The sequence below is a fragment of the Calonectris borealis genome, chromosome 7, assembly GCF_964195595.1.
Source record: "Calonectris borealis chromosome 7, bCalBor7.hap1.2, whole genome shotgun sequence".
NCBI classification, from domain to species: domain Eukaryota; kingdom Metazoa; phylum Chordata; class Aves; order Procellariiformes; family Procellariidae; genus Calonectris; species Calonectris borealis.
Genome location: NC_134318.1, coordinates 26412608 through 26427505, shown reverse-complemented (window position 1 = coordinate 26427505; position 14898 = coordinate 26412608). Strand labels below are relative to the sequence as shown.

The window sequence follows — 14898 nt, the reverse complement described above, 5'->3', positions numbered from 1 at the left end:
ATTTCACTTATAAGGACTGAATAAGAACACAGATCTAGTACTGCATTGTGAAAAGTTAATTATCTATTGGGACAAACATTACCATTCTTCTTCAAGAAAATTCATTTAAGGTCCAGTAAGGGCCCAGTGCTATCATATCAGGCCACACAGTGAAATCTGCAATACTTGTATGAAAAGAATTTGTCAAATTGCTTCCTCCACAGGTTATACATTGACAGGAATGTGCATTACTATTTTAGGCTTTGAGATAATGACCGGATAGTTGGTTTTGTTGTAGTTGGTTTGAAGTTGAGTTTTTTTCCTTTTTTTTTTTTTCCCCCCAATAAAGGTGATAAATTTGTTGATGCATATGCATCTTTCTCTTGGCACTTGATACATCCGATCATATACAATCAGTATTTTCAGACAAAATAATCTACATTAGTAGAGTTTATTACTACTAATAGCTTTCATTTCAATGGAATAGAAGGAACAAAGATAACAGGACAGACTGTTAAAAAGAAAAAAAAAAAAAAAATCAGGAAATATCCCTGTTATTGAGGATGACAATACATGTGGGAAAGAGCTGAAACATCAGCCCTACAACAGCATGAATTTTAAGAAGTTTGTTTCTCCCTATAAACTTATACTTAATGATACTAAAATTCCATATTAAGAATACAGCCTGGGATTTTTTGTATATTGTTTCTTTTTACCTGTGGTAGTGGTGGTGCTGGTGCCAGGTTCACATCATTTTGGCATGGAAATTCTCCAACAACAGGGCCTATTTAACATCATCAAAATTAATTCAGCACCATGTACCTTTTACATAATAAACTGTTTTCTCTTATAAGTCAGGTACCTATATAAAGCACAGGTTATTAATTTTAAAGTATCTCTAAATAAGATTTTCTAAACATTTTGCTTTTATACTCCACGGTTGTCTTTAGAAATACAAAGAGCTTAATTCATGATTTGACTTGAGAACATGTGCTGAGGCAGTGGCTTTTATTCATTTTACTTACACATAAAGAGAATGTAGAAATAAAAATTGCTGATCTACTGATCAATGAATACTTAAAACTGTTTTCCAGTACAAATTATGAGAACAATAGTAAATGCCAGTGGTATATGCAATAAAAGCACATCTTTTAGTAAGGACATGCCTATGGAGGGCTGGGGGTTACTCCATGTACCAAAATTCTAGATAGCAACCTCAAATCTTTCCTGTCCCCATGCATGCCCTACTCCAGTCCCCTCAAAACTTCTTCCTGCATCCAATCCACTTGTCCATAAGAACTTCTAGTCTTAAATTCCTTAAACCTCCCTTCTACCTCCATAATCAAATTTCAACCCTAACCTTCACCCTGGGAGTTCAAGTGCTTCCCCCTTCTAAAATCCCAGATCTCTACTTTACTGCTTCCGATTCTTTTCCACTCTCAGAGAAAATGGTGTGTCTGCCTCCAGGAGGAAGGGTTCTCTCTGGGAAGCTTTTTAGCCTTCCTCCTTTGTGCTCCTCTCTAGACGATGGGCATCTGCACTTGGAAGAATGCTCATTTGGACTCATGGGAAATGCATTAAAGTCCCAATTTCTCTTTCATGGCAGAAGAGAGGCCAGATTAAATGGTTTAGGACTGGGGAGTATGCGGAGAGAATACCTTGCTATAATCTCTGTAAGAGTAACCACCTGTTAGGTTGTCTCCCATGCTCACCTTCTCTTGGAAAGATATCATTCCTTACTCAGCTGCAGAGTTACAATTTCCACGGTACCATAAAAATCAACCATTCTGAGACTGGAAGGAATTTCATGACAGGCACACAGCTATGTGCTTCTTTCTGTTCTGCAGACAAGCCTTTAATATTCTTGATTTTGCAACCAGTTACATGTTGGAATTTAAGTCCAGTATAAACTGGTGAAAAATCCGCACAAAACAACATAGAAGTTTTTCCTCTCACTTTATTTATATTAACCAGAAACACTTTTATCCTTTTCTTTCTTGAATTCTAAAATGGAACACCACAGTTTACAATGCACAACTAATCTAAATTATTTGAAAATAAAACCTAAATAAACTTTGACTTTCTCAAGTTTAAATATAATGTCTGAGATTCCCAGAGGGTTGTTTTTTGTTTGATTTCCGCCCCCCCCCGCCTTGAGAGTGCTTGAATAAAATTGTGGACATTCACTGCCTGTCAGCAAAAAAACCCCAAAACCTCATTGTATTGGTAACTGCAAATCCTAATTTTGTTTTTCCCTCTAGGACTATTAGAGAGTTTTATGTTTATTTTAAAATATCATCTTGAAAAAAGAAGTGCTATTTTAAGATATATTGTTTTAATATCAATATACTTCAGAATGGCTGAAGAACTTGGCCACAAACATTCACCAGAAAATTTGAAGCATCCATGTGAAGAAAACCAATAAAAAGAAATACTTTTTCCTCTGAAAGGTATATAATCTCCAGAGCTGAGTTTTTCTTATAGTGCATTTGTATCATATAACATGGTTGTCTTTAACTATGTCTTGCTTGAACAGGAATTGATTAAGTACTATATTCAGCACAATACTTACAGGAATCCATTTCCCTTGCAAGGACATGTACTGATACCTTGTGCCTTCTGGGAGCATCTATTGCCAACAGCACCTACAGTAAAAAATACCAAGTCCTTCAGGTGTGGGAAGTATCACTCATACATTATATTTATAAAACAGTAAAAGAATGCGAGCATTAAAATTTTAAATGAAGCTTTAAAAATGAGGGATAAATTTTGGGATGTCCCTTCAAATATTATTAAAGGACATCCCTACAGTACTTGGAATCATTTTACAATCAAGTTAAGAAATTCATGTACTGTTTGGGACTCAGAAAAACTGGAAGTAATAGGAATTCAGCCATTAACTATCATAGTATCAGGAATGCAACCTAAAATCTCCACAGAATTTTCAATCCCTAGCAGCCTTCTGGAAGCACATTACCCTGAACACAATTATTTAACTCAGCTGGACTAGCTCACCAATCTAGCCAATTATTTCTGCTCTGGATAATCATGTACTGGATAATCATGTACTGAGCATTAGTGTAAGCAAAATAGTATAGATTCCTACAAAAACAGAATGTGGATACTTGTTCAAGTTATCATTTATTAAACAATAGCTGCTGAAATTCCATTTACTAAGTTTGTATTTGCTGCATATCTTCACCCATGCTATCATACTATTAAAAAAAAACCCAAAACAAAGATGTTAGTGTTCACTGTGCCACGTAAATAATAACCAGTTTTAAGCATTCAGATTAAATCTCATAAAAATAGACAGTAATGTAAAAATGACCTTGGATAGTGAAAAGGATAAGGCAGCGTACAAAAAAGAAACCATTTTGAAAGACATTAGCCCCCCCCAACAGAAAAAAAAAGAACATATAGATACACACATACCCATGCTTCTTCATGGGCAGAAATTTTTCCATCCAATAATAAGTTCCAAAGACATACACCTACGTTATTTTTCAAAGTATTCCCTGAGCTATTAGCTACTCCATAAGTAATAAACCAATATGTACACTTTGCAATATAGTGAATTATCATTGCCTATGAAATTTGTTACAGAACAGAAAGAATGAGGCCCAATTTTTTTTTTTTCAGGGGGCAGGGGGACACACGACGAGACTCCCTAGTATTTCAATTGCTTATACTAGATACCTATCTAGCAACTTCATGCTGAGTTGCAATGTACAATTATTGCATCATTAAGCTGTTCCTTTGTTCTACCTAACTATGAAAGGGAGAAAAAAAAGTGTTGATTTACAGTGAACAAGCTTTAAAAAGATCTGTTTCATTCACAATTCATGCACACAAAACAAGCTGAATCATTTACTAGTTGAAGAAAAAAACATGAAAGAACAAATTTGCAACTTTGGCCAAGCTTGGTCATAGAGTGGCACGTTTTTTATTCCGAAACAAACTATAAATGAGACAAGAGGAGAATAAGAGCTGGTTAGAGGGGAAGAAAAAAACAAAACAAAACAACCCACAAGAAAACCCAATCCTTCTCCACGATTTTTACAGTATGCTAGCTGCCATTAAACTAAGTAAGATTCAGGAAACAAAATTATTATTAAGGTATCTGCATCAATCATATCATCTACCTAAAACAGGCATAAGTATATGTTTTCATAGTTCACACAAATAACATCCAGTTATATCTACATCTCTTTGCTAGCAAGATTTTAACTACATGACTAACTTACCTTGTAGAACTGTATAATATCATCCTTGGTCAGAGTCTTTAGATAAGCCACTTCAATGTTATCTGCACAACAATAGTAAAAATTAGGACAAGTCTGCAAATCATAGCTGGTTATTAGCACACTACTTATTCAAAGTATTTTTCTTTCAAATTCAGATGCTGTAATTGACTGCAAATGATATGCTTTTCATTCTTTCAAGCTAATACTTGCATCACTAAAAGTGTCATTGGAAGCTTGCAGAAAATTATACTTCAGTAAGTTCATTTGATTGGACTCACTAAAAAAATGCATGTCTGAAGAATACTGATTGCACTGTATGTTATTCAGTAGCTAAAAAAGATATGCCTACTTCCGTATATTATCTTCAAATCAATGTTACATACTTCTAATGCAGACTGATTATAGATGGCTTTATGCACAGTTAGGAAACAGGATGGTAGGATGTACTTTTAAATAAATGTAAGGAATGGTGCCTACATTATACCTGTTAGGGAATAATCACCTTTAAGATATCTGGGGACAATGTGTCTCAGTAGCTATATCACTTCATATAAATTAAATTGTAATGAACTAATCATGTAATATATTGCTGCATAAGCAGGAATGTTATTTGTTGTAGGCATGCTTCCTTTTCTTAGGGTTAGCAGGAAGATCAAGAAAAAAATGTGTACAAGAGAACAAATACGTAGCTAACAAGTCTGTGAGGCAGGTTGTAAGTAATTAATATGAAGTTCTACACGGAGGAAATAAAAAAAAAAATCAACAAAACAGTTTGGAAAAGTAGGTGACATTTGGGAGAAAATTTTAAAATGAAGTAAAACAGTAAAAGCAATAATAATAAAAATGTAAAAACCTAAAGAAAAAACTCTTTCACTTCTTAAGGCTGGAATATGAATTTCTGATTTTGACAATTCTAGTCATATTAAAATCATTAATGAAATAAAATTACTAGTGGGTAGAGGAGAATTAGAGATATAAAAGTCAAGGGAAATAGTAAGTTGAGTGGGATTTAGATATGAAAGATATGGCTACAGCTAGCAGTAAGAAATTCCAGAGAGATAATATATATCCAAGTATGGCAAAAACAGAAACACTTAAAGCAGAGAAAAATTAAAGTGTTTCATCAGACACAAAAATGTACTTGAGGGTACAAGTTTCTATGCCACTCCTTATACTCAGGCATGAAACCTTGTCAGTAGCTCTCATTCTCTTGAGACCAAGCTAAATGACAATTCAAAATTCTTCACTATTAAAACAGTTCAGTTAGTCATTGTTGACCAAAAAGACTGTATTTGCTATTGTGGAAGGCCAATACTGTGCATGTAAAACAGAAGAGAAGTCACAAGATACAGAGTGAGTTTTATGTAGGAAGCATATTATGCATGGAAGATGGAAAATTATAGCTGTCAATAAGAGTTGAGACATGAAAACGTGAGGAAAAGCTGATCTCTACCTAAAACATTTTTTCTAATGTTAGAAACTGTATTACTAATATACCTCAGTACTTTGGATTAAAAATCTTCAATCAATGATGAAAAAGGGAAAAATACAACCTAAATACTATGTAAGATCACAATGTAAATAAATGTCCATCCATTTTCAGTAATAACACTAGAAGTTGGATCTCAATTGGTCTTCTACAAGCTCATAATCTTCAAAGTATCATGGATGAAAAAAACAAAAAAATGAGTGTTTCTTCAAGCCTACTCTAAGCTGAGACAGGTCACATGTTAGTTAAGATACCTGCTGTTGCCTCTGCCATCGCTCCCTCAAAAGAACTGTGCAATGGAAGAGCAATAGGGTTCATACGAATGTGTGCACTGTCAGAAACGTCAAACTGTATTTGAATGCATCTCAGTCAAGTATTCGGCACATATGTTATACAGACATCTGAACATCACAGAAAGAAATTTGAGCTGATCCGACATCAACATTTGCATTCAAACCACTTTCAATCCTTGACCTGCTCTATGTCTCACCGAGCCTTAAGGGAAAGAACGGAAGGTCAATGAAGCATTCGCCAATCCCCATCAAGTAAACATCAGGGAATACATTTATCCTCTATTACTAATGGCTCCCACAGCAGTGATAGTACAGGCTCCACAAATGAGGAATCATAATTTGTCTTACCTCTGTCAAAGTTATACTGCTGGGAAATGATTTCTCCCCAGTATTTAGCACATTCTGCAGACAGCTTCTTTGGTTTGTCTAGACGACGAATTGCTAAAGCTTGGATGTGTTTTTGGAAGGCCTCTTCTGTCATGTCTTCTATGCATTTCTCCATAGTTTTTAAGAACGCTTCAACTCTGCTTTCTAAATAGTGCGGTGGCTTTTCAGATTGGATAATAAATCGCAGTCCTTGTATGCCATTTGCCCGACGTGGACCACTGAACACAATGTAACCTTGGCAAAACAAGAATAGTCACAAATTAAAAGAAATCCCTTGTAACAGCATTAAGTTTGCCAAACATGGCAAGTTTGACAGGAATGCAATTGTATGCTAAGTTTAATTCTGTATTATAAACGAAATAATGCAGGTTTTCAAAATATGCAACCATATTTTTTTAAAACATCTTTATTTCACTGAGGTAAATATCAGTTCAGGGGAGGGGCAAGGAGGAGATGAGGCAGACCAAGACAGAATAAAAGGAATTCTGTCATCAGGATTAAGTAACCAGAAATTAAGCTGTAGTCTAGTGCTTCATTAGACTCAACATTAGGAACTCATTATTATTTTTTCATAACGTCTAATCTGAATTTTCTTTGCTGCAATGTAAGACCACTATTTCTCATCTTATCAATTAGATACAAAGAAAATATTATTCCCTTCTTTTCTGTTGCGGCTTTTGCTTATCTGAATACCCAAGCCTTTTTTCAGTCTTCTTCCCCGCTTTTAATAACAAATCTGTCACGTTTCAGTCTTTCATATGTTGTTTTATAGCCCTCTAACTGTTCCTTGATGCTCATGTCAAAACTGGATACAGTATTTCAAAGCCCTTACCTGAACAATATAGGAGTATTATTGTGTGTGCATCTTGGAAGCTCCCATTTATATATCCCAGAATTTTACACAGCAGCATGACACTGCTGATTTACATACTACTTCTGATCCACTGTAACCTGTAGATTGTTTTCTATGTAACTGCTACCTAGCCAGTTGCTTCCTAGCTTGTATCTGTGCTATTGATTATTCCTGCCAAACTATTCCTACCAAATTGCATCTTATCTTCATTCAAGTCATGTTTCCAAAGTATCAAACTAATTTTGAATCCTAATTCTATCTTCCCACACACTTGCAGCCTCTCCCAGCTTAGCATTATCTGAAGATTTATTAAGTATATTCACTCTTCTATCATCCAGAGTTTTGATGAAAATACTAAATAGCACTGGATCACAATACAGCTCTGTAGAACACCATTTTTCTAATGAACTATTCTTATCTATTCTCCAGTCATCACTCTCCGAACAGTCTTGCATCCAAATGTGTAGCACTTCCACCTAGGCGCTCTCTCTAACTCATTTGAGAATGTTACGCGCCTTTCATACTATCAAGAGGAGACATATGACATCACCACTTCCATCCATACAGCCAAACTCTGTTTCTATAAAAAAAAGTTAGGTTAGCCTGACCTGAGTTTGTCCAGTAATAGTCTCTCGGTTATCTTCTATGAGTTCAGAACTGGTTTAATAACGTATTCCGTATTTTCCAGGAATTAGAATTAAGCTGACTGATCTGTAATTTCCCTGCTCTTCTCTTTCCTTTTTCAAGGAAACACAGCATTTACCCATGTTTATTTTTCCAGTACCTCAACTATCATCCACAAATTCTCAGTTATAAGATTTCTAATTCCAGGATTTCATAATTTTGGGTTTTTTTAACGCAATGTAGAGTTCATCATGCCTGAACTCTTTAAAAGCTTCTAATTTACCTGAACAACCTTTAATCTGTTATTTTCCAAAGCCTTGGACTTTGATCACTGGTATTTGTTTTGGAAATCATCTGGTCACAGTTGACATTTTAAGTGAAAACTAACAAAGCCATCCTAAAACATTTTGACATTTTTTTTTCCCATCATTGACAATTTTTCTCTTCCTCCTTCTTGTATTGCTAAAGTATTTATTGAATGAGTTCTTATTACTACTTCTACTGTTTAGCAAACTGCTAACTCCTGAACAACTTCTCCCCTTAGCTTTCTCAGAGATCTTATTAACAATTCCATGAAGTTTATTGAATTTCGCTGGTATTTCTACCATCTTCCCTCCTAAATCTTGTGAACTTGTATCATTGGGCAGTTACGCAAGTGCTGAACATACTCACACAGTTCTTCCTCACTGGTTCCCCCCCTCTTCTTTAGCTGTTACCTCCAACTTCTATACGAAACCTGCCACCAGCAGATTCCAAAAACCTGCTAAATAACTTCCGTCCTGCCCTATTTTCGACAGATACCTAGATAGTTAAAATCCCTATGATCAATGTGGTATGGCTGATTCTGCTAGTTGCTCACAAAAAGTCTAATCTTGCCTGATCTCCCTGGTAGTTCATAGTCATCACCCTGAGACATTTCCCTGCCTCTCACCTGTGGAAAAACTGTACTCTTCATCATCAGTATTTCAATCATGCAAACTGTCATGCAAACTCTCTGTCTCTCCTTGTTATCCTGTTCGTAATAACCTGACCAGTTCGCAGTCTTACTGGTTCATGTAACAACTATTTGTACTTACTGGTGAACAGCTGTATTCTTAAAAAGCCTGAAATGTATTTAGCATGGCAGCTTACCATGACCCCTACAGCAGTATTCCTAAGGTAGGGCTTGTGAATCATCTAGTGCACCTGGAAGTAGGATCACAAGCAGGGAAGACTGAACGACTACTACTGATTCTTTAAGATCTAAAATTTAGGAAACTGATCTCATCTCCTTTTGGCAAAAATTCGAGATCTGAAATTTTCTGTACAGTGATCAAACTTTTTTTTTAAGCCAGAGCTGGTTTCAAATATTTCAGACATCTTAAAAATTACACTTGCTTCTTCTCAATTTACAGTACATGCACAGTAACATTCCTTTGAGTCATCAGCAGTTAAAATGATTTACATTTACCAAGTGTCCTTTAAATGGCATTCACTAAGCGGGGAAAGAACACCTCATCATGTCTCATGTAAATGAGTGAGTATGCATGCATGTGTGTATACAGACACATAATCACTATGGGAAAACTTACCTAATTGTTCCTTGGTGCGCAAAGTATTGAAGCATGGTTCTGAGATAATTTGACAAAAGAGCTCCAAAAACATATTCTCAGAAGTGCTCTGCATGTCTGTCTGGTAATATATTTCAATACCACAATTGTTATGAACTTCATTTCTCTGTTGATATACAAACCAACCTCCTAAAAGACAAAGTTAAAACATTTAAGTTCATAAAAATGTACATTCTTATTGTCCACAATTAAAAAGATAATGGTCTATCACTGGTGGAATGGAATTGCAATAAATGGTTTAAGACTGTTAAAGCAGAATTTCCACTAACAGCATACTTTTCATGAAGCAAGTAAAGATAAGATTATTTTAACACATCGAAATGCCATAGCTTGAGCATATCAGCAAGTAAATTGAAACTGGCTGCTTCTCCTCAAGCAAGTATTTTTGGAACTGGAGTGAAATTCTGCATTGCCTCTACTGTAAATAGTTTCTAAAGACAATTTGTCAGAAACATTTATGAACATTAAAAATAATTCAGCATTTAATACCAACAGCTTCTTTGGTATATGGCAGTTTCCACAGGCTGATGATCAGCTATGGGTAATTGGCTTTGGCTGTATAGCTACGTATGTCATAATTCCTGTGTAACTCCCAGCAATTCCTTGAACCTCATTTCTTATATAAAAGATTTTTTTGTAAAAGTAAAATCATACACAAACACTATGAGACCAAAGAATTTGTATTAGAAAAAAACAAAGTTACTTGTGTAAGAGCTTTTATTTTTCTCAAAAAGCAAGAGTCATTTAGGACAATCCTTCACTGAATGGTCAATTAAAACTCAAAAGTGTTCAAAGAATGGTGCTTATTCAAATGTGTATACTATGTGTAGCAGAGAGTGGGACAGGGTTTTTATTTCCATAAATCATACCGAGTGAATTAGGCTTGAATCATAGAATGGTTTGGGTTGGAAGAGACCTTAAAGATCATCTAGTTCCAACCCCCAAGAAGTCCAATTCACATACACAGATAAAAAATGAAATCAAGTTCATTTTCAAGTATACCAGAAAGATGATACATTAGTGTATAATTTTATTAACAAAACCACATCCTAATTATATTTTTAAATTTAAAAGTTTAAAATAATTTGAAGTAAGGCTGATTTTGAAACAAACTCCTAGCAACAGAGAAATATTCATTTTAAAATGCCAATAGCAAACAGAGAATGTCAATTTAATGTGTGTTAAAAAAATGTAAATAAATAATTTAACTTACTGTCAGGAAGTTGCACTTCTCTGTATCTCACTAGCTGACTGGGAAGGAGCGGCTTTGTATGAGCGTGCTCAATGAGAGTGTCCTCAACCATCTGCATAATTCCTAACGCAGCCTGGAAGAGAAAACATAAGAGGATTTTTAACAATCATTAGTTATTCTGTACCTGACAGAAGGGTAAGACTTTCCAATTATTGATGGTGACATGAGAGAAAAGAAAGTAGCGATATTGTAATTTAATAAAAATACAGCAGAAGTTAAGTAGATGAGAGGAAGTGGGGCCTTGGGGGGCGAGGGTTTTGTTGTGGTTTTTTTTTTTTTACATTTATCTTGTTTACATGTTTAACTACTTCTACTCCTCCCCAATGCTGTTGAAATTAAAGTTCAACGGGCTTTTTTTCCCTTTCCCTTCACCACTTTGATGTACTCATCTTTCAAAGTTTGAAAACAAGATACCTACAATGTATGTTTGCAAACCAAATGACACCTCATCAGATGGAATTTTAAGAAAACAAATTAATGGTTAAGTTCAAACATGCATTCCATTGGCGTGCTGGTAGTATGAGGACTCATTGCCCGGATACTTTCTTTTATTTGATGGATTAAAATAATAATAATAAAAAATCATAAGTAGTGAAAAAAAATTAAAAATCATTAGCTTCATTCAAGGATTTAACTTCAAAAGCTTTACCTGTTAAGGGTTATGTGTTCTTGTAGCCTGCATACTGGAAATTATAGTAACTTGCTACAAAGCAGTTTTGGCTGAAAGCCAAAATCTCTTAAGTCTGCGCTGCCACAAACTCATAACACAAGCGATCTTATAAAAAACATGCAAAAGGTCTGAAAACTTAATAAACACATGCCCCTCTCCAACACCTCCTGAAAACCCGACCCAATATCAAAGACAAAAAAGATTGAGGTCTAACAAAACACAGTTTGAAAGGTTAGAGAAAAATACTGTATGTTCTTCCAATCAAGTCACCATATTAAAGCAAACTATTTACAACAAAACTGTTCAGACAGATGTTTCGAACAGGATTAGTTTACTCTTCATCCACTTGCAGCAAATAAATAAAAGGAACAGCGAAAAAATAAATATCAGAATGAAATTAATTCAAGAAGAAATGGGAATTTTAAGCAGCTAGACAGGTCTAATTTTCAAAAAGTACAGATTGACTAAAAAATTTTTCAGTTTTGAAAGGTGTCACAAGAGTATGTAAATTTTGATGTAATTTTAGTTGGAAAAAATTCTTAGAGCCAGGTTAAAATTTCTGAGCTTTGTCAGTGATGATCACATCACGGGCACTGAAGGACAGAGAAGTTTTCCTACCCACATCTATTCAGGGAGGTTTGCGGATCATTTCTAAACATTACCCAGCTACAGGCTTAACAGTACATTCTTCCCAGTTCTCTAGCTGTAGGACTCTTCAATAGCCACCCATTATGCCAACTAAAGAATGCATTTCTCTGCTATGACTGCATCATCATGGAATCTAAAAAATGTGGTCATTCAGTTATATTTCAGAAGGAACTGACTTTCATATACAAATGTGTAAGAAATAAGGAAGGAAAAAAGTGAAACTTTTTTACGTTTCTCCACATGAAAAATACTCTATAAAATTAAAAAAAAAAAAAAAATTGAGACAACCTTGAAAAAGAAAACTTTGTGCATCCAGTGCTATTGGGTCCTTCAGCTTTTTGTTTTTCCCCTCCTTACTAGTTAACTTTCTTTTCCATATGTTCAGCAGTCACTAGCAGTGTTTACAACATCTCCTGCTAGTAACGTATCACAGAGCTGGTATAACATAAAAATATGTTATACCAGCTGCTATACCAGCCCTAGGAAAAAAGAATGCAAAAATATACAAGAAAGGTACTACATTTTGTATTAGTACATATATTTAAATATTTGGTTAGATTTCCTATGCAAATACAAACCGTTACTATTTTAATGGAAGACAGAACAAACGTTTTCTGATTTTTATTCCCAAAAAGACACAACTAAGAGCTGACAATTATTTTTTTTATGGCCCACCATTCCTGTTTAGCTTTGTGCAAAGTACTCCATTTGGAAGGATCTTGGATTCTTAAATCTTTGCTAGTTAGCCTGAAATTTTTAAATAGAAAAGCAGGATCTGCAGCACATTGTTCCTTATGCAGCTTGATCACATCACAGTAATGACACAAAACATAGACTTTAAAATACTTAGATCATAAGTTGTTTTTTATTAAATTTCCAAGAGCAATACAAGGGCAGCACTTAGCCTAATAAATCTAAAGTGGAAAAAATGACACTATGATATTCCCATAAAGATAAAATGTACAAAGTCAAATTATGAAACCACATTTGGCAAAACTGCTTTAAGATCTGAGAAGATTAAACTAGTCTTCCATTTTTTATGCTGCTTTTAAATAAAAATTGTTTTATTAAAGAAAGTATCACACCAACCTGTTTTGTTATATTGCCATGGAGAAGAGCTTCAATGTGTAACCGTGACAACAGTTGAGCTATAAAGGCCTTGAGGCGGGGAAGAGTGACATCTAGAATAGATATTTAGACCGTTAATATAAAAATGCATGTAATTGATTTAAGAAGTACCTAACTCATCATTAGATATGGTGCGTTTCTTAGAGGAGGAGAAACTCATCATCATGAAAAAGTGAATCTCTCCTTAAAAATGCAACATTGGAAAGTTTCCAGGTCTAAATAGCAGCACTCATCATATAGTTTGTTTCACTTAGAATTCACATACCGTCTGACCCAGATTCCAAAAAGGAAAAAAAAAAAAAAGCCACCTCTCCAATTATGCTGAACAAACATCCATTCTCCAGAGAAAACAGTTGCCATTACTCAGGTGGTCTTCCAAGATAAAGCCTTAGTTATTAACTAAACAAGCAGCATGTAGTTTATAACGCCTGAGAAACACATTGTGCATTTACCATCTAGACTAAAAAAAGAACCTCAACTTAAATATGGTGTTTTGATAGTATCTTTGTAACAAAAAATACACAAGAAAAGCATTTTTGCAATATATTCCAGAATACACATACACACACATTCTATGCTAGCCTGTCTTTGTAAAGCAGTTTTCATATATAATGCAAAGTATAGTTTAACATATAGAATCAATGGAATAAGAAAGGAAGGATGGTTGAATGGATGGGATGTTCATCCCAAAGTCAACATCTCCATTCTTAATTCCCTGACACTACAAGAATACCCACACTATGTCACCAAATCCATTAATTTCTCATTTTGTCATTTTCTCAACTAAAATAAAAACTAACAATACTCGTGTATTTTGCAGAAGTTTTGAAAAGACAAATACAATCAAGATTATGGGGTCACTCAGTTATTCCGTGGGGGATGCATACCTTAACAGATTTGTGATTTGTATTAGAAAATCCTATACCGTGCTTATCAGTCTTTCCCTCTCTTAAAAGAGGTAACTGACCACCAGTAAAAAATTCATTTCCACATTTTTCCCTGATTCCAAATCAACTTTTTGTTGTTGCATAACCCTAACCTTAATTTTTGTCTCTAGAATTGCTTATTAATAGTGTAAAAGATTATGGTCACATTGAGTGTGAGAGAGGAAAAGAGAGGAAAAAAAAATTACGCATAAACTCCCTGTATTTCAAGCAGATATCCTGCAGTGCTAAGTAGACAGCATTCCTTTCCAGCATTCCATTTTTTAGCCATTCTTATGCTGAATACAGTAGCATTAATCTTATAAAGACAACTTACACATGGAACAGAAAATCTCTTATTTTTTCAAAATTCAGTAGTCATTAAAAAAAGAATGACCTACATATAGCTGAACCCACTGCCATGAAAATCAGTGTTAGTTTTGTCATCGACTTTACAGGCAGCACTGGCACCACTGCTAATCTCAGAGATACCTACAGTCATTCAAGAAACTATACAACTATACATTTATATTTCTATTCTGGAGCCATCCTGTAGAAAAAACACACCCCTGTGCAGCTGGCTCAGGGCATCTATAGACTCTATCTTAATGAAGCAGTTTTCAGCATCACAACTTCAAACCGTATGGTACGTGTCAGTCTTTGACAACTATGGATATGTATTCTGAACCCACCCCCTCAAGTAAATACAAAAGCCAGATATTCTTCTTGAAAAGAATGTCTCGGTGTATTCCAAGAAGATATTAGAAGATATTTTTCAAACTGTCCCAGTAACAG

General features: G+C 34.8%; 1 protein-coding gene across 10 annotated transcripts in view; it reads right to left on the bottom strand.

Annotated features, from left to right (window-relative positions):
• Nucleotides 1-14898, bottom strand: part of IDE (insulin degrading enzyme) — a 144275-nt gene that overhangs the window by 23692 nt on the left and 105685 nt on the right. For all 10 annotated transcript variants that reach the window (XR_012674303.1, XR_012674304.1, XM_075154752.1 and 7 more), the window contains 7 exons: nt 13142-13233; nt 10696-10807; nt 9444-9611; nt 6357-6629; nt 4227-4288; nt 2552-2624; nt 696-763 (listed from right to left, as the gene is read on the bottom strand). Coding sequence is in view for 8 of the 10 variants with exons in the window: in XM_075154752.1 (XP_075010853.1) it covers nt 696-763; nt 2552-2624; nt 4227-4288; nt 6357-6629; nt 9444-9611; nt 10696-10807; nt 13142-13233 (848 nt within the window). In the remaining 2 variants the exon portion in view is untranslated. The remainder of the gene's footprint in view (nt 1-695; nt 764-2551; nt 2625-4226; nt 4289-6356; nt 6630-9443; nt 9612-10695; nt 10808-13141; nt 13234-14898) is intronic.